This window comes from Melozone crissalis, unplaced genomic scaffold (assembly GCF_028551555.1).
Source record: "Melozone crissalis strain CALT ecotype California unplaced genomic scaffold, PUWL_Pcris_2 ptg000027l_1, whole genome shotgun sequence".
NCBI lineage: Eukaryota > Metazoa > Chordata > Aves > Passeriformes > Passerellidae > Melozone > Melozone crissalis.
This window is the reverse complement of record NW_026535805.1, coordinates 38,670,700-38,698,062: the sequence shown is the minus strand read 5'-3', so window position 1 is coordinate 38,698,062 and position 27,363 is coordinate 38,670,700. Positions and strand designations below refer to the sequence as shown.

The window sequence follows — 27,363 nt, the reverse complement described above, 5'->3', positions numbered from 1 at the left end:
CACACTCGTGGATATTTTATGAGAAAAAATTATTTTACCTTATTTGACCATTTTGATGCAGTTTATTCTGATATATATGTAAATTAATTGCTAGGTTTGACCTATAGCCTACTCTTAACAGTAATGCAATGGTGGTGCAGATACTTTGATTTGCTTTGATTTCCAGGCCACAAACACAGTTTCTGTGTTCCTAACAGCACTGCTGATACATGATATTTTAATTTTTAATTCTCATTCCAATGTTCTTTATGATGCTTAGGCTCTAAAACTCAAGCACAAAATCAAACAGGTTTGCACTTTAGGTTTTGCACTTTATATGATGACGCAGTGAGATTCCAGAGAACTGTACTAACTGAAAGTTGCACCCAGAAGATGATCTTTTAGCATTTGTCCAGCTCATCATTGAGTCTGGTCAGTGCAAAGAGGGGATTCAGAAGGCAAAACAAGGCCTGGGACTGTAATAACACTGATCTAGTATATGTTTGCCACGGAGTTGTGTTCTCAGCCTGGAAGTGCAAATTCCTGTGTGTTTTCTGTGAGCTTGCTGAAGGCAAATCATTTACCTCTTTACTTTCATTAAAACTGCATTGGAACTGTGTTTGTGGCCTGGAAATCAAAGCAAGCAATTAACACCATGCTGGTACCTATTGCAAGCCCCCTACCTGGTTTCAGGTCAGCAGCCTGGGTAGCTGTAATTCATGGAGCTGGGAAATGGTCGCTTGGCAGGGCATGGGATAAACAGGCATCTGGGAAGGGGGAAACTGAAACTGGGCAAAAATGTATAGGCAGTAACAGTGCTAGTGTCATAAACTTTTCTGCAGCTGAAGTACAGCAGGCCACAGCTACTGAAGTAGATGTTTGTTGCCCAAAATTTACGTTTCACCTGTAATTCTCTTCTATGACAAACTATGAATGAGAAATTATTGTCAAAATAAATGGACCTGCGTAGTACTTTAATTTTCTGTTGTTACATGTAAAGTGATTAGCTCACCACATACTACTTTCAATTTCTGTTGTTACATTTAAAGTGATTAGCTGGTTTATCTCATGATCATTAAGTGTAGAGTAGTTTGAAACTTCCCATTTGTAGTCTGTGTTTTTCATTGACGCTTTCATTTGAAAGCAGGAAACAATCCGAAAGTAATTCTATTAAGTGTTTCAGCACAAAGATTTTAAAATATAATAGCTTGGCATGTTATTCTGTCTTCTTAATATTCCTTGGAGGAAATAAAATGGAGTTGCAACTTTCATCCAGGCAGCTTTTCTACTACATCCTGTTTCCTTCCGCACTCTGGAGAAAGCTCTGACGTCTGTCTCCCTTCCTCCACTTCCAATGAAAAAATCCCGGTCTCCATGTTGTAGCACTCATTCTGGTGAACTCTGACACAGTATTTGGGTTCTTTAGGCAAAAGTGAATTTTATCCTCTGTATCAAAGGGAAGATTGCAAAGAATATGGAAAGTGTACGGCCCTGGCTGCCTGGACTGCCCGAAGGGTGGCTTGCTATGCAAGCAGTTGCTGTGGAAGGCTGACATCTCTGCTTTTCTCCCACTGAAAGGCAGACTTGCAGTCCCCCCTTTCTCAGAGGGAAGCTGACCCTTGAAAAGGCTTGGCATGAAATGGATTAACTCCCTGGAAACTTTGTTTGGAAATGTTAGGAGACTGCTATGTATATGTGCTGGCAATCTCTGTAAGAGACAAATTATTTTCCCACCCTCTCAAGCACTTGGTAGTTTATCTGTTGTTTATATTAAAGATTGATCATGGTTATATATTCCTAATTCAGGGTTCCCATTAATCACCCTATGCCACATAAGAGACTGGAGAAGAAGAATGAGGGTTACTGGAAAGCAGAAATGTGATCCCTGGCTCTGCTTTTAATGGGACTTATCCTGGCATTAGCTTTGCTCCTATGAATTACTGCATTTGTGTAAACATCTTTTTTTTTTTTTTTCCCCCATGTTTGGTGTGTCTGTTTTTCTCAGGGCTATTTAGAAGAAGATGATATAGTTATTACAGTGATTGAGGAGAACGTTAATCATGACACTTGCCATGTTACTATTTCAAGAGGTCCCTGCTCCCCCCAGCAGGCCCTCCCCCTTGTTTGCTACTACTTGCTTCCTCTCCCAGCCCCAGCAGCCATTTCCTCCCTAGAGCAGATCCAGGCAATTGTTTCAGCCTGTGCAAACTGAAGAAGAGGTGGAACGGGACCAGGGGGGTTAGGACAAATGCTGGGACTTCCTAAAGTGCATCAGCTGCCAACAGTGAGATGCTTTCTGCCACAGCAACAGTGCAGATCTGTATGTCCTCCTCCTTGACCCTGCTGAAGGTTGCCAGTTTTGAAATGTTCAGTCACCATTTGTGGTCCCTTCCCCTCCTCAGTATGAGAGACAAAACTGCTGTCAAGAGGGAAAGAGAAGGGAATTTACGAGTTTTTGCAAGTTGATTTGGGCTATGAGAACATATTACCAGCCCTGCATGGAGTCAGGTCCAGAAGCCTCTGGAGCAAGCTGTTTTCCTGCCCTGACTTGTCTGCCTGAAAGTCCCTTCACATCTTTAAGAAGTGTGCACTGAGCCCAGCTCTTAATTGTGTTCTGGTGGGAAATCATTGCATCAGTAAATTTTCAGCCAACAGGAAATCTAATCCCTAATTTTTTTTTAATTTGCTCTGTGCTTGTCTTTGTCTAATATAAAGAAATTACTTGGATTTTAAAAGAAGCAATCAAAATAATTTCTATTTGACAATTCAGAAGAAATTCACTCTGAAGAGACTGGTATCCTTTAATACAGATTATCTTCTCTTTATTTGTAGGTCCACTAAACATACTTTTACAGGTGTATCCTAATTCTGCACAGATTTTTCTCTTGAGTCACGTTACATTCATGTCTGACTTCTTTGGTGCAAAATCTCATTATTAACAACATATTCAACACTGGCATGTGGCTGTAACTGCTGGTTTGTGTTTATAACTAAACATCCTCTCCACAAAAGAAGTTCTGCAAACCTAGGAGAATTCAGGTCCATTAATGGTGATGAAAGCACACCTTTAGTGAAATCAGAGGAGGAGGAATAATATAGGAAAGTCTTATATCTGAGAATTTGCTATCATTTTACACATAATTGCACCAAAGCAATGATTTTAGAGGACTATGTATTTTTTAAGTACTTTGATTCAAACTAATTTAGATTGCTTGGTTTTCCCCTCCATGGAACTACCTTTGATGGCATATTGTACATATAAGAATAAGAGAATTTATTTCTGAGTTGAGAATTGGTTTTTAATCAGACTCAGTAATGTAAATAGACCTCTATTTAAAAGTTCATTCAAAACTGAGTACTGGTGTGTATTTAAGTGCACTGTATGCTGAAGTAGAAATATCCCCCAGTGTTTAACCAAAAGCATGTTTAATGTGTGGTTTTGTTTTGTTTTTTTAATGTTTAACAGTAACTGAAGCTGGCTTTGGTGCTGACATTGGGATGGAGAAATTCTTCAACATCAAATGCAGAGCGTCTGGCTTGGTTCCCAGTGTGGTTGTACTTGTTGCTACAGTGAGGGCTTTGAAGATGCATGGAGGTGGGCCAAATGTAAGTTTTTGCACCTTTCTTGGAAAAATCAAATTGTTGCTAATATTTGAAATAAGTAAAATACCTTGATGTAAGAAATATTTGGGGTAGTATATGGGCAGTATTTAGATAACCCTTCTGATATTCTTCATTGTATACATGTTATCACTAAAGTTAATGCTGTCTCTAAAATTAAGCCACAAATGAAAGATGAGGGACAAAAGAGCTCTGAAGAAGTACTATATCTTGCAGAGGAAGGCAAAGTTATTGCATTAAAAAAAAGCAGTAAGAGATAGATATTCTTTTCCCTGCCTTTTGAAACAGCATTTGTAAGTGCACTGAAGTCGTCACAGGCTGGGAAATTTGACAGCCAAGGAGGAATGAGACAAGTTCGAGTTGCAGTATGTGAGTGGAAGCAGAGAACATTGTTAGTCAAGGTTTTGACATTTCTTTCACTCCAGTAATGGGTACTCCTTATGTCCTTTTATGTTGCTCAGATTAATTCCCTTGGGGATGCTGAGGTAACTGATGAAATTTTGCAAGTGTTTTCTGGGTGTACCAAGAGTCACCAGCCTATAATTTTTTGCTGTCTAAGCCACAAAGAGATTTTAAAGATTACTGTTTGCAGAAATGCTCCCCGAATGTGCAGTCAGATCAGACTGTGCTAGCCAAGCAGAGAGACACTTAACTCCTAGGAGCACTTTCATCTGCCCAGCAGCACGCTGGAGAGTGATGCTGCCAGGGAAACAGTCACACTGGGGGAAAATACCAGAGCTGTTTCCACAGCCACAAAATTTTAGAAGGCATGGTTTCCCTTACAGCTGGTCTTCTCTAAAAGTTAAAGCTGAGCTACCCTTTTCAGTCTTTCAAGTTGATGTAATGATGTAATTTTCTATCATTTTAGTACACTTCTGATGCATGTTTTCTTTATTTGAATTATATTTCTCCATCTCTATCAAAGCAAGTATATTTTCACATGTGTTATCACTCAATCTAGCAAAAATAGGACTTAAATATGTCTTAATAACTGTCTCTATTTCTGTCTCCCTTGTGTCCTTAGAAGTTTAAAGGTTTCATTTGTTTACAAATGTGATGCATTCATCACTGAGGCATGTAGAGTACCAGATACTTTTACTGGGAGGTTAACTATAAAAAGGACTAATGCTAGAGACAAAAGTAAGTCTGGTGCCTGGGACTGACGTTATGTGCTCTTTGGAGACTCAGCACAGTGTCCCAGTACCCCTGTGATGCACTTTGCATGTCTACCTTTGTGCTTTCCAACCAATTACTTGCATGCGGTTCCTTGCCATGGGCAGTAATTAAAGAACATCAAAGATTATGTTCTTCTGTGTTGCTGTTATTTCTTCAGCTGCTGGAAATTGCTGCCTATTGTCTTTGCACTGCTGGTGTGCTGTAACAACATGCAGAATGAGATCCAGCTGCCTCCCCTTGTAGTCTTTTGCAGCTAATTGCTGAGGCACTACCTGTGTCCTGCTACCCAAGTACAATAGGAGGTGTTGCTATTGTTTGTGTGCAACTGGGAGTAAAACACAAGCTGCAGTCAGGCTGTGATGCTGTGAGCCCTGGTTTGGGTTAACTGGCAGTACAGAAAGGCAGCAAAATTGCACTTCAGACCCTTTAGGGTTATTACAAGTATCAATCTGTGATGACTTTGCTTGTTTATTATTACCTGATCCCAGGTAACTGCTGGTGCCCCCTTGAAGAAAGAATACACAGAAGAGGTAAGAGGAACTGTTATAAAACTTTAAAGAGGGTTTTGTTTAAAGGAACAAAATAATATGGTGTACAGAGAATCAGAACTTCTCCTTGCTCTGGCTGGACAGTGTGCAGCCTCAGGTTTGACAATAGCGTGCTCTAAAGCTGACATTCAGTGAACATCTCTAATGGGCATTGCCAACAACTGAAACCACCTCATCCTCCCTCAGCCCCTTTGTGTTACCCCTCTTAGGTGCATGGTGTGTGTGACTGTGTGATGGATTGTAATAACTAACTGAAAAATAATCTTTTGTCAATAGTTTTTCCAGGGCCACTAGGTTTTCAGATTGATCAATGTGCAGGCATTTATAGAAGCACAAGAGCAGCATGGTGTAGGGGTCAAGGACACTCCCTGAAATTAATGATACCATAACCTGTTCATTATAAAACAAGCTTTATATGTTTATGCTTCACATTTGGGGTGGGATGTCACTCTTCAAACAAAGAGTGAATTCTGCTAGTTTGTTTCCTTTGTCACTTCACTCCAGACAAGTTCTGGTCTTCTGCTTGTGTGAAGCTAAGGATATGTGTTTTGTTACAACTGAGACAAGGCCTATAAAGTGTGAGGTAAAAGAGTAAATAAGGAAATCCAGCAATGTGCTTGGGGTAGTCTATGTGTGTGCATACATGAACTCTAAACCTGACACATATGTGTGTCAAACCCAACCCCACCACTGCAGCCTGTTTGTAAACTTTGCAAACAGCAAAATCATTCACAATAATGACAAGCAGCCACTCATCAGCTGCACCATCTTCCTGTGTCTCAGAAGAGAGCAATGGGTTCATGTACAAATTTTGGACGCTGCTTAGTTACTTAAATATGTCTGATGCTTATCAATTGGAATGAGAATTAATAAGTGCCAGAATACTTTTGTCTGGAAGAATTCCACTTGCCTGCAACTGTCATGATCAGCACTGTTTATGTTCACTTGAGTTTATGGAAAATTCTTTGGCTGGAGAAGCCTTTATGTATCTTACCATTTCCATTAATTTTCATTTAATTGCACAGAACCTCCAGCTGGTAGCTGATGGCTGCTGTAATCTACAGAAACAGATTCAAATTACTCAGCTCTTTGGAGTTCCTGTTGTGGTTGCTCTAAATGTCTTCAAGTAAGTCTGTTCTTTCATTACTCTTGTTCAAATTCCTCACTTTTCTTGGTTTTTAAATTATTAAATTTGGCATGAACAAAGAAGCTATTAAAGAATTTCATTTTTTCATCATGAATATAAAGATATTTACGTTTTTAGCTTGTTCCTAATGTTCTAAAACCAACAAAAAGAAGTACAGAGCTGATAATCTTCCATGTTAATTAGCTGTAACAATTACAAAATGTTCTTGAAACATGTAAATACATATGCTGTACATAAATGCGTTATGTATATGGCACAATTTCTATATATATTTCTACTTTACCACTGCTGATGGTAAAATAAGGCTAAGTTTGTAAGGTTGTAACAGAGAACTAATTAAACAAACTAATGAGACAGGACTGTTTGGTTGGCAGAACTGACTCTCCAGCTGAGATTGATCTGGTGTGTAAGATTGCAAAGGAGTCTGGAGCATTTGATGCTGTACCCTGCCATCACTGGTCAGCTGGTGGTAAAGGAGCAGTAAAATTAGCTCAAGCTGTGGAAAAGGCAGCCAATCAAAAAAACAGTTTCAAATATCTCTACAGCTTGGAGGTAAGATTTCTTTTCTTTCTTTTTTTTTTTTAACGAATGCATTCTGCATCAGAGTTGAATTTAAACAAGAAGGACATTGAGAACATTGAAACAAAATTATCCAAAATAGTTGGAAAGGAACTTGACTTGGTTTAAAACTGGAGAGGACAAGCAATCTGTGGCTTGTCTAATCAAGGAGCAGGATACTCACTGGTTATGATTGTTACTTAGTGCATTGAATGACACTGATCTGAAACTTTCATGTATCATATTTTAACATAAAGGTATGTATGTTTAACATAAAGGTTTAACATAAAGGTATGCTTAACATAAAGGTATGTATGCAGATGGAACACTCAGTGATTAATTTGGGAGACTTCTCCAAAGATGTCACAGTGACAGTATTTGTCCTGTTGGTCGGATAACAGGAGATGTAGTTGCTGTCCCACAGTCACAGGTATTGCACCAGGTTGTGGCTTCCTGAAGCATTCGCTGTCTGTCTGAGAAGGATGTGACAGGGAGCACATCCATGCTCGTCCCACACATCTGCCCAGCCCAGCCAGGTCAGCACAGAGAGGAGGCACTGCCCTTACCTGCCCTTACTGCACAGCCAGCTCTCAGGTGCACACAAAGAGCCCAGGTGACCCAGTCCTGTTCCTTCTCTCCAAGGATCAGGTTGGAGTCTGCCAGTGCAATATGGTGCGCACAATACACGGGTCAGTGCAGCTGCTGCTGGCCCCAGACCCTCAGTCTATGCAGGAGCAGCCCCCAGGGCTTCTGTCCTGCTCCAGCTGATGGCACCAGAGTCCACAAGCCCCTGAGGACTGCAGCTGCTGGGCACAGCCCTTTCCTCGCACTCTCTGTCCTCATAGTGCAGAGCAGAGAGCACACCCACACAAAAGGCAGCCAGAAACCAGATTTAATATTAATAGAGAGGTCCTCAAGCACCTAGCTCAGTTAGTCAGACTACTGGCCAGACACCTTTACACTCAACTGACCCCTTCTTCCTCTATTCTCTCATGTTCTTTCCACACTTACACCTTTTCAATCCACCTTGATTGCTCCCTTTTCCCATCTTTGCTCCTTCCACTAAACAATCTTTAGACATTCCCACTATCCTCTTTGCAAATCCCATAATAAGGTTCACACAGTCCCAAAATCTGCTTTTTCATACATCCCATAGAGTCTTATGCTGCTGTGCACAATCACTTCCTTTCATTTGCAAAGATTTTTGATCAGAGAGGTTCCCTATTGACCCATCTTGGTGCATTTCACACCAAGGACAATGGTCTCATCCTCCCCTTGGATTGTCATAGGAAGCAGGCTCAGGGTGCTCTAATTTTCATTGTTTAGGTTTTTCCAGTGATTACATTACAGAGGGTTCCTCCACCTATCATTGTTCCTCTCATCCTTGCTGGGGCTTTGGGGCTAATTTGCTTAGCCCTTAGATAACCTAACAGAGGACAGTGTGGTCCAAGTTTCAATGCTCTGTCTGCCAGAGTTAGAGACTCTTTTTCCATGCCTTGGAGACTGTTATTGCAGTTGTCTGCAAGGTAACATCCCAGCATTGTGAGCTGGATGTGAGCTGTCAGGGGAGCTTGGACCCCTGGCAGCACTGGAGGTGCTGGGGTACCACTGTGCTGGCAGAACATTTGGATGCACATATTGCCAAGGAGGTTATACAAATGATTTCTCGGGGCCTTCCTGGCTATCCAAATGTGGGTGGGTTTAAATCTGAGCAGCCAAACAGACTTCTCTGGCTCCAAGGAAGCCCTTGTCAAGTTTCAGATCCTGTGCCCATGCTACTTAAGTTTCTTTAGAAAATGTTCAAATGCTATTTTTTTACAACAGAACCTTAGCTTCATTCTTTTAAATGGCTGGAAGTTCCTGTTTTGATTCTTCTCTCCAGAAAAAAGTTCAGCCTGAGGTAGATATGCCCTATGGTCATCTTAAGTTCTCTCTTCTCCTTGATATGCACCCTGTATCTGTTGCACCCATTTTGTTTTTTCTTTCCACCTTCCCTGCTGTTTCACAAAGTGTCAGTAATCCAGCCAACCCATATCAGTATTAACCCCTGCCCTGACAGAATAGATGGAAATAAGTTGGATGGAATATTTTATGCATAATAATAAAAGATGGAATATTTGTGCTGCAGCATATATTCAAGGCATTTTGCCCATGCAGCAGTTTTACAGCTGAAAAATGGACAATGTATAAGCCTTTCTAAGTTTGTCTCTACTGAGATGCTCTGAAAACTGAGGCTGTCATCTTATGGGGCTTGTGTAATAAAATGGGGGAAAAAAATTCTTTGAGAAATACCTGTTACATTTTCCTCACTGGACACTTGTGTTAGAGGGATCGTGCATTAACATTTGACAAGGCTCATACCAAAGCCCTGGTGTTACTATCCACTGTGTAGCTTACAATCTGGTGGTACAAGTGAGTAAAAAGGATTGGTAGGGGTGGACTCTGCCTATAAAGAAAATCAGATTGATTTCCACTTTAATGTCTTTCCCAGACACATCGTTTCGTGCTGTGTTGCATAAGCAGCATGAGCACAAAGGGAATGAATCACATCTTTACATCAACTTAGTATCCTGTAACTTCACACAAGTACTCTAAGCCTCAAAAATACATTGAAGGGATTTTATAAAAACATATAAAGATTTTTAAATACTGTAAAAAAGTACATTCAGGCCAACAAAAACAGTGAAGTGTAAAGTTCAGGCTTCTGTTTCATCCTTAGTGGGCAAAGGATGGGGATTGAAGCAGCTGGAAGTAGGAGAGTGAAACAGCAATGCTGCCACTTTTACAGTATGTAGGTCAATTGGTTACTAGGCTCACAGAGAAGTGAAGGAAAGCCACCTCTCCCAAATAAGCCTGCCCTGAGGTTTGTTGTGTTTTTTGGGTTGTTGTAGCAATTTTGAGGTGTGGTTTCTGCTGTTCAAAGGGGTAAAATTAAGAAATTTAAGGAAGATAGGAAGCAGTAAAATGGGATTCAGACAGATTGTTTCCCCCCTCATTGTGCCTAAAGGGGGTGTAAGTGAAAGGACATAGTTCCATCCCTTATCTGATTCGCAGACTTGTCCAGTTACTTGAATAATATTAAGTCCTGGTTGCCTCAGTTTCCACAGGATTTACTGTGGTTGTGGCTGTTTTCTTTCCCTTTTGGAAGGTCAAAGAGGGGAAATAGCCTGCTTAAAACCATTACCACTTCATTCATATACCTGTCTGTCTTCATGAGATTGCTCTACTGTTCCCTTTACTCCACATCTCCATTTAATCCTGTCATGTCTATGCACCTTGTTTTTCTGTTGGAAAACTTAGTCAGAATTTGCTCCAGAACTAGCTATAATTAGAAAAATTTCCAACAGCACAGACCACTGTAGCTGTAACAGGTTCATTCAATATTCTGATCTTTTGTTAGAAAGCAACACTCAGGGTATTTTAAAAAAAGCTTCAAACCCTTATATGTAAAACTGATTTATATCCTTTCTTTCTAGTTTGAACAAACTTTGCAGTAAACTATCTTATTAGTGTGCAGTCAGACATGTACTTAGAGGATGGCCCATGTCAAGTGGGCTCTCTTTGTTTCATTTTTTTTCCAAATGCATTCATCTCTGTAGTACTTTATGTAATTTCCAAATATGTCTTTGAAAACAAAAGCTTCCTGAAGGATGTTTACAAATATGGGATGTTTACAAATATGTATAGTGTGAGAAGAACACAAGAAGAAGGTATTTTCTAGATCTGTCAAATGCTGGTTAAAAGTTGAGAATCAGATGTTTTTTTCTGAAGTATCTTTATACATTTATACCATTTTGTCCAGTGAAACCCGAGCATGTGCCAAATGAGCAATTTTAGACATTGGACACGACACAGTTGTGTGAGTTCAGGATTCAGGCTCTGCTCCTGTTCAGTATCATAGTGAGCCAGTCTAATTAGAAGACTGTGCTCATTTTATTCCTTGAAGCATCTAATTTGGTCTCTTTAAATTTCCTTGGGTGTCATTCCATGACATACCCTTCTATACTCCCACTTTTAGATGGCTTTTTGGGTTCTCTGTATTTGTTTCTCTAAGCAGGTAATATTTTTTTTCCTAGTGGCTGCTACTTGTAGTTTGACAATTTTTTAGTCTTGATTATAGCAAGGATTTGTTTGACATTTGGTGTAAGATGAACAAATATTTTTGGGGGTTTCAAATGAGAACAGAATATCTTAAATATGGTTTGGGGAGTGCCTGTGTGTGGCAGTCATTTCATGGATGAAATACAAGACATGACCTATGACAAGTAAAACCTGAACCATCTCCACTGTAAAAGTGTAAGAAAAGGACAGAAACAGAGTACCCTGGAATGCTTACAGTGTTAGGAATTGCTCAGGTCAGGGGGATTGGTTCAGGAGCAACAAGGAGTTTTCATATCATAGACTTCAGAGTTTATAACATTGGTTAAAATATTATTGGCAGTAATTGAAGCAAATACTACAGTATTGTGTGGTTTTAGTATGGATTTTTTGCCCCCTCTGCACAATAATCTCTATTAAGTTACTGTTGAGTTGGTTTCTTGCAGAGTGTTTCTCTTCAGTGTTTGAAGGATGGGTTTGTTTAAAAGGCCTCCTGAACTCTTTGTGAAATAATCTGTGGCGGTTTATTTTAATATATATTCTTGCTACATATGGAAAATATCAAAATATCAATCCTCTTATCACTGTTGACTTCCCTTCTGGGCTCAGTTTTCTTGAAGTATGGGTCTTTAAGTTGCAGCAGAAAGCTATTACTCAAAATAAAGTTGACTGAACCATTAAAAGTGAGTTTAGATAAGTAGGGGGAGGAAAGGAGAGGATGGAAACACATCCCGTTCCCAAATTTCCCTGGCTCCAGCGCCTGCTCTTGATCAGGAGAAGGGGAAAGCTGTGTTCCTCACTAATGCACGCCTGCTGAGTGACCTGCCTTCACTCTCCTGGCTCCTCTCTTCTGCTGGGGTGAGCTCTCCCTCGCCTTAGAGCAGCCCTCCTCAGCCTGGGGTGGGAAGCATAGGTCTGAGGAAGGTTTTTGAGGGATACATTGCCCCTTCCTGCCAGCAGCTGGAGTGGAGTGGGCACTGGGGAGATGGAAGAAAGGAGAAGGACAGGAATTTGACATGAGGCAGGATCAGCATATCTGGCTGCTCAGTGAGTTAGCACCGTCCTCTTAGAAGAATGACATAGTAACCTGACAAATATTATTGAAGAGCCTCAAATCACCAGATTTATGCTGCACTGCAAAACTAAATTGGAGACTCTAAAGGTCACAAATGGGAGGGAAGAGAAGGGGTTGTTCCAGCTTTCCAAATTTGTCAGATGACAACTTTTCTTGACAGTGTTATGCCTTTAGGTAATATCATGACAAATGAAAATATTTCGAGGTTATACAGTGAAAGTTGATTGCACAAATATTTTGGCAGAGTGCAGTGCATTGCCTGGCCAGCCTGCAGGACAAAGGAGAGCTTTCTCAGCTTGGGACCATCCACTGGGAGCAAGGTTGAGTAGCAGCACTTCTCAGAGAGGCATTCAAGCAGTGAGCAGCCTCAGCCCTGGTGTTTTTCTTCCCCTGCTGGGAGCATAATAATAGTTTGGCAAATCTGGAGCATCTGAGTCCGGAGTTTTGTTTGCCCCTGCCTCTGTTTTGCTGTGGCAGTATGGTGTGGGCTGTCACTTATCTCATTCCCTGCAGTCTTTGCTTCAGCTGTCACAGACAATGGGTCACTCAGAGGGGTCTAAGGGTAGCATCGAAACAGAGAAAACTGCCAGTAGCTGTTCTCTGTGCATTATTTTCTCTTCCATCCATGGTCTCCCAAAGCAAGAATGAGCTGTGAGTGATGGAGGAGGAAAAGCCTCTCCGTGGAGGACAAGGCTCCTTGGTGCATGTACTGCAAGAGGAGGAGCAGCTCAAAGAAGAAGGCACAGTCAGAAAGGTTCATGTGGCCTGTGTTTGAGGATACCAACCTCCAGGGGAATATCCCAAGGCAGAGTGTTTCTTATTGTTTGTAAACAGGAGTATTTTCTGTTTCCTCTACTAATACCACAGAGTTGCTAAGCCATGAAACCCATCCATTGTGCATCTGCTGTCAGAGCAGCCCAGCAGACCTCTGCTCATTTGTCCAGGAAGCAAATAGCTTCTGTGTTGTTCTCTATACAGCACGGAGTTCAGTCATGTGTGCACCTAATGGAAAGTCCTTAGGTACTGCTCGGGTGGGAATAAATGAAATGGTCCTTACTGAAACTTTTCCTAATAATTGATGGCAATCATTTCTCATCCTGAAATGCAGGCTGTGCTGCCCTGTATGCTGGGCTTTAAACTATTTCCCCCCTCCCCTCTACTGCCAGTAAGACATCTAGCAATGAAGCCACATTAAAGAGGAATTCCATAGGTCTGTACCACCCACTCCTCCCACTCCCATCAAAGAGATTTCTGTGGAGTCTGGACACTTGTTTCACTGAATTGGGTGTTCTAGGGTTGGAAGCTATCTTTCTGCCACTCCATGTCTTTATTTGTGGATGTAGGCTCTTGACAGCCCTGTACTTTCATGTTTGTTTTCATTATTTCCCTATTCTTTGCTTAGAACAATTTTCTTACGCACAGCTAGGATTTCAAAGTTGGGGAAATGGAAAATAAATCTGTAAGGCCACAGGCTTAGGTGTTGATTCACAAACTGTTTAGCTTGACTGAAAATGCTTTTCCACTAATTAAAAAAACCAACTCTTGTCCTGTGCCAGCAAAGGAAGAGGAGTGCTAAAGACTTGGAAATCCTTTTGTCAGCCACAGATCTTCTGGAACCAGAATATACAGATACTTTAATAAATGTGTTTTTATTTTATCCAAGGGAAAAGCTAGAAGTAGGAGTTCGAATGTGCAGAGTCAGCTATTGTTTTAGCACTGCACTCTGTCACCCCACACAGCACCTCCAGCCATACTCCCATCATGTTTTCATTTGGCAGCCTTCCCAAGAAGAGGAATGAGTGATGTCTGCATGCTGTTTCACTTAGCCAACCAGTGATTCTTCTTTATTGCTTTCAGTGAATGTGTAAGTTTAAAAAAAAAGTGCCACTGCCTTGCATTTCAAATTATATTAAGAATTTCTGCTAAAACACAAACAGCTTAGTAAGAGTGAGCCCAGAGGTTCTCACCTTACAATTAAACTGGTGATGTCATAATTAAAAATAAGCATTGAGACTAAAGTGAATGTTTGAGATACTTGAAGTATTAAATGTGTAAGTTGCAAATAAATAGTGCTTTTGTATATTTTTGGTTAAATGTATGTTTTTTCAACAGAATCACAGTTCTGTTGGAGAATAAAGTAGTTTTAAGTATTTATGTTGTATAAATGTGAAGGGATCCTGCCAGACAGTGCTGCACTAAAGGGTATTAACTTATGGTACTCAATTTAAACTAGACCAGAGCTTCTCTTGGTCTTGCAGGAAGTGGGACTTACCTGCAACCTAGGGGGATGTAGTGTGACTAGGGACTCACTGCTGTTGTCTCTGGCTTTACAGAGATGTGTTCTGTTGGTGAGGAAGTCAGGAGGACGTTTAAAAGCAGAAGAAATTAATGAGGAAGGGAATGGTGGTTGTTTTCAGCAGTCTCAGGGATTGGCTGTGGGGAGTTAAAAAGATGAATTCCTTTGTCCAGTAGGTGAAGAGCTTAAAAAGTCAGGTGTCCAAATTAGGATGCAAAAATGGAAATCTTGAGCATAGTCTCAGACCAGATGCCTGGTAATATGCATGCTTTGTTTCACTTCATACTGACTTTTGGCAGGGAGACTGATTTCAAGAATCCCAGCCAAGGTGTGTGTCCCTGCCCCAGCTTGCTTTTTCTGCTGGTACCTTTCAGTGCTCAGATTTGAACAGTTTGAGCAATTTTTCCTGCTTCACACGGGCTTTGCCTTTATGTTAAGGTGGATATGTGAACTGATATGGGGTTGCAATAGGGTTTTTTCCCTGGGCTATGTTTTGGCCTGGCTGACTGTCTCTGGTATGTGCAGCTGCTGCCTCGGTTGCACTGGCACTTGGGTGAGTGTGAGCAGCAGAGGAAACAAGGGTGAAAGGAAGATCTATTGTAGCTGGTCTGCTGTCCATGGAAATCCTTATCAAGCCCTGTCAATCCTTATCAAGCCCCTTGTCCTTATCAAGTCAGCTGTTAGAAGTGAAGGAATAGATGAAGGAAATGTGAGAAAAGGTTAGCAGAAATTAAGCACTATTCAATTATGTTTTAGTGAAAACATTGCTGTCAATACTAAGGGAAGAAAGAAGATTTTGTAATAAGCAGCACCACTTGGCACTAATATCATGTGTTGCAAGTGAGATGGACTGGAAGTGGCAGTATGGCTGGATGATAACACTGGTATGATTCGGTTTAGATAATCAAAACACTCCTGGGAATGACAGGCTCTCACCTTTATCAGTGCTGATTTCATGGTTTAATTATTCTCTATCAAGTAATGAAATGTACAGCTACATAGATGCTGTTTTTGTGAAAGCAGTTTGTGCTTTAGCACTTGTTGTGCTTTAGCCTAGGAGATAATCTCATTTATGGTGTGGGTGCTTGGCAGCCTCAGCAAGCCTGTGTGTTTGTGCTTGCCTGAAAAGCAGCATATGGCTTTGGTAGCTCTAAATGTGTGAGATTTCAGAAGTGAACATTCTCTCTGGCAGGAGTGGCAAGATTGGTTGTTTCTGAGAGAATCTTAATGAATTGTCTGCAGATATTTCTATTGTGTCACCCTGAAGCATCCTTTTATATTCAATGTAAATTTGCATAAGTATTTTATGACATCATTTTCTCAGGAAGCTGAAATTGAATTTGGAATTAATTCTCTGAAGCTGCCATAATTCCTTCAGCAGTAGTACTGATAGGTAGTTGCATATCTATAAAAGTCAGGTTCTGTCCAAATCTATACTGTCTATTGTCTATCTGTCACCTAATCTTCACCTAAATGTACTTAGTTGTGCAACAGTCACAACTTTACATAAGGGAACTGAGAAGAGAAATAGCTTTTATTGCTGAACATAAATCTTTCATGCTTTTGACACTCTGGACATTTTACAACTTTCCTTCTCACCCTAGCTCTCCAGGTGGCAGAGGTGCTGTGAAATCAAGTTGTTGTTGATATGGGTGCATCAACACTCCCCATTTAGAATTTTAATCCTCCTTTCCTTAAGACTCTTCTGGTGATGGCCTGCAAGGGATTGCATCAGCACAGCTAAGGGTGCAGCCCTGGAGTTTGCTAGTGGGGATGAACAACCAGTTCAGGAAATTCCTAAGGCCATTGTAAAAAATTCTCAGACAAAACAAGAAGGGAGAGATGGTATCCTGCTCCTGGCCTGGACAGGGTTAATTTTTGCAGCAGTACAAAGGGGGCAGACCAGGAGGTTATTCTATACAACATCACATCATGGGGGCAGGGGAAAAGGAGTTGCTTCCTGGGAGAAGGAATTCCTGGAGGGTCTTGGTGGGGACACTGAATTGGAGAGTACCATTCCCAAACCACAGCAGATGTGAAATTACTCTTTTTTTTTGAGATCTGTGGTTTCTGCTGGCAGACATTTGACCAAAGTATATAAGGCACAAACAGGTAGTTCACGATTTTTTCTAAATAAGTCTGATATCAACTGGAGCAAAAATCCAGCATAAAATCCCCTAATGATTTAGTTACTTGTGCAATAGGAGTTTTGTTTTTCAGCCCCCTTCTCTGTGTGAATTAGCATTGTTGCTACATATGGTGGATGTCTTTGCCCATCAGTGAGACTATTTTGATAGTGAAGTGCTGAATAATCAACAGTTTTGTTGAAAACCTAAAGCTAAACAAGTGTCTTGTAAATCCAGGCTTCTGCTATGTAAAATGCCTCTTGAACAAGTAGAACTTCTTTTCTGTTAAAATACTATTATGGCACTTTCAAGCAAAATTAATTTTTATTTTCTGTGTAAAGCATTGGTGTTTTTTTAGCTTGGAAAACATTTCTTTAAATTAAAATGAAGTTTCCTAGCAGTATTATTTGATAACTGAAACAAAGGAAACTTTTTAGCTTGAAATGCCCTGATACACTGTGGTTCTAAATAGATAATGCTTTAAAAATCACAATAAATACTAGGAAACAGGTGGATCCTTAGCATGGTGTAGTGTACTCCTTTCCCTACTCCTGAAACTTCAGGAAGGAAGCATATCTGAGAGTGTGCATGTGCATGGGCTGTGTTGATGTCCATAGCACATCTGTGCCTTCCTGCTGGTTTCTGCCTGAGTTTGGCTCAGCCAAGACTCATCTTGCCTCTGCTGAGGTTAAATAGGCTCAGACTCTCCTCTGACACCATGCACACATTGCCTCACCTGTTTGTGTGAGCATGCCTGGCAAGAACAGGACAGGCTCAGGAAACCACTTCATTTTGCTATTCACACTCCCAGAACTCCTTCCTCAATGGTGATTCTTCTGAGGTTACATTTGCCAAATTTCACGTGTGGGTACTGACCCAAAAAGTATCTGAAATTCTGGTTAAAGAAAAAACAAGCCAGGAAAAAAGCCACAAACCATAAATCCACAGGGATATGCTTTGACTGTCCAGCTCAGACTCAGCCATGCAACACACTGCACGTATCCCAGGAGAGGCAAAGTGCCACCACTGTCATTAAAGCATTCTCCTCTGATATTAGCCAGAGCCCTGCTGGGTTTCTTTTGGAAAATACAGCTGTGGTCATTGGAAGGGGGCTGAAGGCGCAGTAGTTACACTGCTGTCAAATTAGTTTGAAATGTTTTGACACAAATGCAAGTTGAATCTAAATGTCCATCTCCATCTCGGTGAATTTACTGAGGTTTAAGCAGAAAGCTGTTAGTTTCCATGTTGGCCTGCTGACAACAAGGAATGGAATTCCTTTTGCCTTTCCATTTGCCATTGCTGTTAGTCCTTTACTGCAAGCAAACAGCACCCAGAAGGCAAATTAACAGACATGTTTTGCATTTCTCCCACTGTGTTGAAAACTGCCATGGATATGAACGTACTTAATAATCACCCTGAGACAAATTTCATCTTGTGATGGCTATCCATGACACTAAGTATTCCATTCAGCTTGCTGCTGCCAGGAATTATACCCAGGATATTTGCAATGTGCTATCTCCAGTCCTGATTAGATTTTCCTGCACTGCTTGGATTCCTGTAAAAAGCCTGATGTTGGGAATTGACATTATTCCACCCAATTAAGGTGCAGTAATTGTGTCGTAAGCATGTTCAGAAAGTGCCTTGTGAAGCTTCTTTAAACCTGTCTTTGTAATTTCAGATCTGAGGGGGAATTTTAGCTGAGCCTTAGTAGCTTTTAACTGCCTTACATTTAAGGTACTTGGAAGTCTGGAGAGATTCTTTTCTTGTGATAACTCTGTTACTGAAGTTCTTTATTAACGTAAGCTTTAATTTTTCTAAAATTTAATCATAAATACAAAAAAGATTGGCCTGACACAAACCTTTCAACTGATGTATCTTTGCAGAAAAAGAACTACTTCCAGACAGGTATTGCAAAAATGTGGTTAACTATGGAACTTCCTATAAATGCATCAGATAGGGTTCATTATTCACAAATTAATTAATTTCTTGCCTTTGTTGGAATAAAATTATACACTTCTATTTTGTGTCCTGGTGCTTTTTGTATTGCTTTTTGGATTGTATTTGCATTACCAAGTCTTCTTCCCCAAGTGATTATCTCTCTAGACTTTGTTTAGCACTTATTCCACGGGTGTTATTAATTAAATATTCTACAAGTTACTGATGAGATATTCCCTTTAATATTGCACACATCTCTGGCCATCTACAGTGAGCACAGAATTATCTGAACTCGTGGTAAGATGCCTCCTCCATCATCCTGTTCCTATTGAAAGAAGTCGGAGAATGGCTTGTTTAAAATAAGCCAGAGGAGTCACAATTGCTGTCTCATGGGCCATTAAAAACAAAAGGAAAGAGAACAAGGAAATAGGAAAGAGTTGTTTACTCTAAATACACAAAAATGATGGCACAAAAAGTAAATGCCTGATCTGACCACAAAAACCTGTTTCTTGAAAATATGTTAAGGGTTTTGTAAGAGATTGAATGTGAGAGTCTGCCTCTGCCTTCAAATAGAAGCTGTGAAGGCAGAACTTGTTCAGTTTGAGCTGAATAACATGCTGTGAATACTCTTGGAGACTGGGATTTAACTTAGTGACTTGGGGTTTCAAAATGAATTTTAGAATTCTTTCATATTATTTTTTAAGTGTCCAAAGTGCTTTACAATATCAAAGCTACATTTAAAAATATGCATGTTACAAAGGATAGGAGGTAAGAATAATAACAATGAAAGAAAACCACAATCAAAGGAGCAGTGATCAGGAATTTTCTGCTACAATTCCTCACTTCTCAGGGGAACCTTCCCTGACTGCGTCCTACCTTGCTTTGTCTACTCATGTAGGTTGTCTTTATTCTGAAATGAAACTTCCTTGTCTAGTGATCACTGCTAACCTAGTGGAGATTGAGGTGTAGGTTATCTCTTCATTGTCATAACTAGATGGCAGTAATTTTCTCCCCCTACTTCAGGTGAGCATAAGTTCACGTTGTCTACTCTGTAATGCACAAACTGTAAAGCTTCCAAATGGAGTAGCTGAAATCACAGCTGTTAGTTCATGTACCTGTAGTTGTGTATCATATGCATCACCACTGCTCCTTACTTGGTCTCGTGCTTTAGCAAGCCTGTTTAACAGGGATGAATCTAAATGAGAGATTCAGAGACCTCACTCAGCAAACAAATCCTAGTTTCTCTTGGACAACGTTCATCCTTGTGTTGTTTCCTTGTCTCTGCAGCTTCCTATTGTTGAAAAAATAAGGATCATTGCTCAGAAGGTGTATGGAGCTCAGGATATCGAGTTGTCTCCTGCTGCCCAGTCTCAAGTTGATCGTTACACCCGGCAGGTAAGAGCACCAGGGAATTGTGTAGGCAGGTAAGAGCACCAGGGAATTGTGCTGGATGTGAGTCTTGGGAAACCTCAGGGTGTAACATGTTCTCATAGTGGAGTGTTAAGTCAAGCTTTGCTGAAAGGCATGAGCTTACTTACCCATGGTAGTGAACTCTGGAGGTCAGTATGGGTTGGTTTAGATTTGGTAGGAGAGAATGGTTTTAACCTTGAGGGCAATCTCCTGTGAGATATGAATGGAGTTCAGAAAACTTCTGGGATTGTCCATGAAACTGTACTTTCTGTGCAGTTTGGGTTACTCTCCTAAACCTGACAACTGCAGATCTGCAAAAGTTGCTGCTAGCAAATGTAACCAATTTTAGCATAAGAGTGTTCATTTGTACCTGCAAAAAAGAGCTTGAAAACACAGTAAGACCTGTGCACAGCTATACACATTGATAACAAAGGTGCCAATATTTGTAAAATCTTTTGATTTCTTTCTGTTCCTATTCGTAACTCCTACTTTCAAGGAGTTACGAATAGTAGAACATGAAATACATCACCTATCCTAAAGCGTGTGAGAGCATGTTACAGTTTAAAAAGTTTTGAGACCATGTGGAGAGGTGAATGTGTTTATTGTAGTGGAATGGCTTCTGGACATAAATGTGGCTGGAGCCTTTCTGTCAGAAAATAGAAACAATATGCCCAGGAAAAATTCCTGAGTAAACTTCAGCAGCTTGGTCAGACAAGAGAAGTCCTTGGTCAGACAGGTGGACTGCCATCTTCCCTAAAATGCAAACTTCCTGAGAATTAATTTTATTTTTCTAAATGGAAAAGAAGGTTACTTATTGTACTGGAAGCTAAATAATCCACGCCCTTTTTTTTCCTGCTGTGATTCTCCAATCCACTTTTTAGTCTAAGTGTTAGTATATTAGGAAATATTCTCACAATGACTCTTAAAGAGTTGTCAGCACTGGGCTGCAGAGACAATTCCCTGAAGTGCCACCTCTCCTCCTGGCCCTGTTTGTAAAAGAATTGAACAGAAGAGTGGAAGGTGCCTGACTCAAGATTAATCAATAACTTGGAGATAAATTATGGGCAGGGGGAGCTACTGAGGCACTTTTCCTGATTTTCTCCCACGTTTTCAGTAATTAGCACTCTGACATTAGTGAAGGGGGTGACATCACCTCTTGCAGGTTTTGTCTTGTTTAAAAACAAAGAAAAGGAAAGCATCATGAGCACCATCTGTGTTTACCCCCAGGAAGACATTGATACCCTTAGAAAATTTTGGACCCTGAATCCTGGTCTCAAGTTGCTAGCTGGATCATTAGAGTCCAAAGAGAACTGCTGTACGAGAGGTTTCTAGAAGATACTGATAACAAAACAAAAACATAATGTGCCTTTACTGTGATTTTAAAAACGTTTTTCTTTTATTTTTTTCCCTTTTTTTTTTTGTTAGGGATTTGGAAATCTTCCCATTTGCATGGCAAAAACTCACCTATCCCTCTCCCATCAGCCTGAGAGGAAGGGTGTTCCCACTGGATTCATTTTGCCGATTAGTGATGTGCGAGCCAGCATTGGAGCTGGATTCATCTACCCTCTGGTAGGAACGGTGAGTGCAAAGCATTCCACTCATTAACTCCCCTTTCACCCAGCTTGACAGGGAAGTGCATTTCCTGTTTGCCTCTAAAAATAATGTGTAGAACCATGTGAGTTCTTGCTTTTGTATGATAATCTTATCCTCAAACCTTATGGAGCTCTGCGTTGATAGGAAAAGATAATCAAGAAAATGCAATGTCATATGAGAGCTTTGACTGTCGGGTCTGAGAGAATGGCTCTTGCTGTTGCTTCTGTTGCTGTTGTTTTTAGGTTAGTCTAGGGTGTTTAGGCACCCTAATGCCACAGAAAAATGAATTTACTTGTCGTTGCCTTTTCTTATTCAAATTGCAGCCTGTAAATAACTAATTAGATATTATTCTAAATTTTAAATCTTTTATCTATAATTACAAACCATTTCAATGCATTTAGATTAAAGGAATTTTGTTGGGGAATAGAGTATGCTTAAAAGAATTGCTCTTCAGCTGATGAGCCTGATTTGCTCCTAGTCTTTGTGAACATCACTAGTGGTGCTGTCAAAGTAAGTTATGGTGGGAAGGGGTAGATTTTTAACTGCAGAAGCAATAGCACATTCCTTCTTCTTTATTAGAGATTTAAACAACGAGGTGCTAAAAAGAGACAATCATCATCCTTTCTTCCTATCCATCCTTACAAGTACAGACTGAGATTTGGAAGCTCCTGATACTTCTTCCCTTGCAGGCCTTATGGAAGTAGCTGAGAAGTGAGTTGGCTCATGCCTTCTGCCAACCATGCACATCTTCATCCAAACAGCAGTTGAACTGCATCTGACATCTCCTAGCTAGAGTTATTACTTACATGTAGCTGATTCATGGGATGGTGCTGGAGAAGGGATGCAAAAGCCATTGCATTTCCGGAAAGAGTACTCTCCCAATGTTATCTCATCTTCCCAGAGCACGGCCTGATTTCCTTGTGTAGCAGTACACTTAGGAAAGGTTGAAAGTTTCTAATCTATTGTTTTGAATTCCCTCCGAAACAATCAAGTGTTTGAAATGAGGAAGGAAGTACTTTCTGACCAGGAGGGTTCCTGGAGTTCAGGAAACTGTGTCACTTTAAGTCACTGGACTTGGGGATACGCTTTCCTTCTGCATAATGACCACATTATGCACATCCTCCAGAAACAGAGCGCAGCTGTGTATTTAAATCATGTAAAATCAAATTCCAGTTACTGGTGACAGGGTTAAAGTTTGTCAGAACTTCTAGTATCTCCTTCATGGCCTGGATTCAAGTTTGCCCTGCAAGTTGTGTGTCATGAAGTTATGAGAAGGAGTGCATGTGAGTAATGGGCAGCAACTAATTCAAATCCATGAGGGAGCTTTTCTGTTGGATGTTAGAATGAAATATTCTTGGGTTGAGCTTTCTGAATGAGTCACACCCTGCATGCTTTGCTATAAACTAGCTGCAGTTCAGTGTCATAAATCCATAGAAACTGTCCATAGGAGCAGTATAAGCCAAACCAAGGATTACCTCTTTCTGTTACCATTTGGAAACCAAAAAATGAAGTTCTTTTGAAAGATATTTTGTATATGAGATTTCTTTTTGGAGGAGAGTGTAAAAAATATGTCTAAGTTAGTTAGCCTGACTTTGGTGAGAAGCAGTATTAGCCATGGAACCTCTCCCATATCCTGAGCTGGGAAGGCAGTATAGCCTGTGTTATGTATTCCAAGAGAGTTTGTAGGCGAGGTATTGTATAAACATAAGATCCCCAAGAGGTAAAAATGTAAATACATGGACATCGATCATTGGTTGTTTGGAAAAATATTGCTAATGCTCAGGAATGTAATGCTCAGGAATGTGGGGACAGAACACTTCTTGGAACCATCACAATTGCTACAAATCAGAATGAATGAATGAATTTGAATGTATTCCTAACATCGTTAATGCACAGTTCTTTCTTTAGAATTAAATTTATAGCAAGAGGTCCCACTTGCTGCCTTTCAGAGTGAAGAGTTGTGAGCATCATGAGACAAACTTTCATAATGTAATTGCACCACGGCTTTTGAAACTACTTTTCTAATTTGTCACCTTCAGATTTTTTGTGTGTGTTGTTGTCAGCAACTATGTCTTAGGGTTAGTGTTACTTTTTAAGTTGTGCAAGAAGAAATATTTTTGATGCCTAGCTTCAGAACTGAAAGCCTTCCCTTGGCATTTCTCTTACTAATAAAGCTATCTGAAAATGTCTGCAAGAACAAAGCAAGTATAAAAGGGCATGTCCTGAAGGTTTAGAGTGGTTGGAAGTCAATGTTGTGAGTAGAGGGATTACAGAAATCCCAGTGACAGCCTATGGTGAAAACATCCAGTCATGACAGTGGACTAGATTTCTTTACATAGGAAAAAAAGAAGGAGCGGTATAAATTTTTTTTCTCTTACACTGCTGGCTGGATAACTGTATTTAATAGAGAGGTCCCTTAATACCTAAGCTGCTCAGAACCTTCTTATAACTAAGGCTTTTCTGATGGCAGGAAAAAAATACTATTTTTCATTAAAGTTGTAGCGATAATTCTGATGCTAATTAAATGTCAAACACCATTCTCAAAGCATATTTTTTACCAGGCAAATTTCTCATATTCTAACCTATCAGAATTGATCAGTAAAGCAGGATGTCAAGAGTTCTGCTCCAATGTAATGGGGAAGAGCATTACAAATGAGAGAGATAAGTACTGCTGAAAGATAATAAACTATCTGCAGTAACTAGCATTTGTAGTTCAGCCTTGTCACTAGCACATGCAAAGTAATGAGATTTGTATTTATCCCAGGTCTGATACACAGTGATTTTTTTTAAAACTAAATATTTAGCATGTTGTCTTCATATTCTCTAAGCAATATTTGGTTTGTGTTATGGTTGGCTCCAGTTCCCATACAGCATGGAAGTCTTTCCAGGAAAAACGAGCTGAGCCTTATCAGAGGAAATCAGCAGTGAAACAAGAGGTGCATTTAATTAACACTGGCACAGCTTTTATCCAAGTTCTCTGAGACCATGACCCAGAGGGCTACATCACTCTCACAGGTGGACTGTTGACATCATTGCTTGGCTTAACAGAGTGATGGCAGGAAAGCTGCTGGAGTGTATGTAGGAAACCAGTGAGGTCATTCACTAGCAATGCTTGGGTGGGGAGTTATTAGATTTTTTGTAGTTTGTGTGTTTCTCTCCATACCCACCCAAAAAGCCGTAGCAGTTTTGTGCTTTCTCACATTCAGCCACATTTCCATTGTTCCTTTTCATGTGAGTTGCAAGAATGCAGGAAGGTCATAGAAATAAAACCTGTTGCCTTTTGTCTTTGGGAAGTGATGCTACCAAATCACTGCTGCAGGAAATAAATCAGTGTTTGAGTCACAGTGAAATTTTTAAGCACGTACTGCTCTTCTCCAGCCATGCACTTTCATTTCAATGGGTTAAAATTACAGGCATGGTCACTCTGAAAATATGTGGAGCCTTTGGAGTCATGGCCAGCTTCCAAATTCTCACAATGAACTGACATCCTTCAGATATCAACATATCTGAAGAAAGGTCAACCTATTACAGAAATATTTTTCTCCTTGTAGAGAAAGAAGTTCAAGTCTCTGGAGCTAGTGTTGAAACTATATCCCCTTGGAAGGAACTCTTGGGGTGACCCAGTGTAGTTTGAAATCAGTGCATGGGAGGAACAAAGCTCTAGCTCACTTGTGGGTGAGAGCCAGGACTGCCCTGCCAAAATATTACCTGGATATAGTAAGAGGGAAAAGACCTCACAAGTAAATATTTTTATTAATACTTTCAGAAGGAAAATACTATTCCCCATTGAATTAATATCTTCTTTCTTAGTGCTTAAGAGCTTATTAAGTTTGGAGAGTGTGTATTGAACATAAGCTGGAGTCCAGGCCACCTGAAGTGAAATTGCAGTTTTTCAGTAGTGCATGATGCTCAGATTGCCTCCAAACTGTCATTTTGTCACTTGTTTCAGGTGCTTTTATGGGACAGATGAATAATAATTGCTTGATTGCTCAACTCATCCTGATGATCTATGTAACACAGGGTAGCATTTCAAAAACATAAGTGATGGTGAGGTTTATATTTGCTTTGTAAAACATTTAGCTTGCAGTTCAATTTTGTATTGTTTACAAAGGATTTAAGCTCTGCTAGGTATTCAGACCACTCTTGGTCCAAAAAATGTCCCTGGGATGTGGCATTTGGCCTTGTATAGTTACTGTGCTGTGCTGTAGCAGTGCTCAGAACAGCTAGCTGTGAAAGCTAGGTGCTCACAGACTCTGTGGGCTGGTTTTGAGATAACTGCAAGAAATGCATAGTGAGAGTAACTGCAGTGAGAGTAAAGGAAAGTCATAAAGTTCACCTCATGTAGGAAAGTAGGTTAACAGTTGTTTAGTTCTAAATTGGAAATTGGTAACAGGGAAAGAAAAGCTGGCCTCTGTTAGATGCTGTGCCTTTGTATCTATCACAGTAGGTGATAGATAAGGGACAGGGGTTTTCTGAATTACAAAGGCTGCATCATTCCTGTCCAGTGACCAGCTATGCACACATGGAAATGCTGAATGATGTTCTACTTGGGGGAAGGCTGAGGAATTATTCAGGATAGGGTTGATGGGCTGGGGGTGACCATATAGGTATGATTGATGGCTGGAAGTGAGGATGGGGACAATCACCCTCAGTCTAAAAGCCAAAGGCTGAGAGGTTAGTTAGTAGGCTGAGGTTAGTGTAATAGCAGGAAATCCACTTCTGGCCCTTGGTGGATTGCATGATGTGGTTGTGATGGTATTGGGGTGGCCAGAGAGGGGAGGGTCTCTGTAGATGAGGCAGAAATAGTCCTAAGTGAATGATTTAGCTGAAGGGCTGAGGAAAAAGTTGTAAATTATAATGGAATGGTTTGCCTTTGCAAACATCCCAGGTGTGTGGACTGTGAGGCAGTTAAAATTCAAGGATGGCAGTGGCCATTTGTGATCAGAAGATGGGAATAGAAGATTGAGGGCAGGATTGGAGAGATGGAATTGGCTGGAAAGGAAAAAACTGAGAGTTGTACTGATGGGAGGAGATACCTGTGAAATGATTTGGAGACAAATCCAAGATGTACATGAAGAACTGGAAGAGGACACTGACATAAAAACCACAAGGGTTAAAGAGCTTGGAAGATGTTCCAAAAGCATTAGTTAAAACAATGAGATTACCTAAGATCTGGGCAGGAAGAAGTCATGTGAGTAATGAATGTAGTTACAGGAGAGCAGCACGTGCCTTGCTGATGACTAAGGATTTTTTTTTTTTTAATTTAAGAGGAAAAGAGTAGAGTTCAGCTGGCTTGAAAATGTTATTATAATTTCTGTAACTTTTGAAAGAGAATGGAAAAGAATGTATTTAAATGGTAGAAATTTCCATATAGTCTGTGTATTTACTGTTTACTTCACCTGTTTTAAACTGATGTGGATAAACCAGTGCTTGTTGGAAATACAGAGTAAATATACTTTGGTTTGGATCACTGTACCTCCATGCCATGGCTGTGACACAGGAATATGGTAAAATACTCCCTTACAATATGAAACAACACCCAAAAAACCCTACAAACCAACCTCTCTTCCTCCTCTGCTGTGTCTTGACAGATAATAAAGGCAAGACACTTACTTAGATTTTGTGTAGTTCATGCTGTCACTCTTGGCTGCTGTTTGTTTGCTAGTAAGCATTATTTAACCTACATCATAATAATATACCATATATTGCCTCTTCTGAATGAAAGTCCCTGTCCCATTGCTGGCCAGATTGAATTTTTAGCTTATTATTGCCTTTTTCCACCTAACCTTACACTCCTTGAA

The 27,363-nt window shown here is 40.3% G+C and overlaps 1 protein-coding gene across 1 annotated transcript in view; it reads left to right on the top strand.

The window, feature by feature from the left end:
* The window catches only part of MTHFD1L (methylenetetrahydrofolate dehydrogenase (NADP+ dependent) 1 like), a 139,947-nt gene that overhangs the window by 76,298 nt on the left and 36,286 nt on the right, over nucleotides 1-27,363 (top strand). Inside the window, exons 20-25 of the mRNA XM_054279702.1 lie at nucleotides 3,446-3,585; nucleotides 5,265-5,306; nucleotides 6,350-6,450; nucleotides 6,846-7,023; nucleotides 19,847-19,954; nucleotides 21,395-21,547. Of these exons, the coding sequence (XP_054135677.1) occupies nucleotides 3,446-3,585; nucleotides 5,265-5,306; nucleotides 6,350-6,450; nucleotides 6,846-7,023; nucleotides 19,847-19,954; nucleotides 21,395-21,547 (722 nt within the window). The remainder of the gene's footprint in view (nucleotides 1-3,445; nucleotides 3,586-5,264; nucleotides 5,307-6,349; nucleotides 6,451-6,845; nucleotides 7,024-19,846; nucleotides 19,955-21,394; nucleotides 21,548-27,363) is intronic.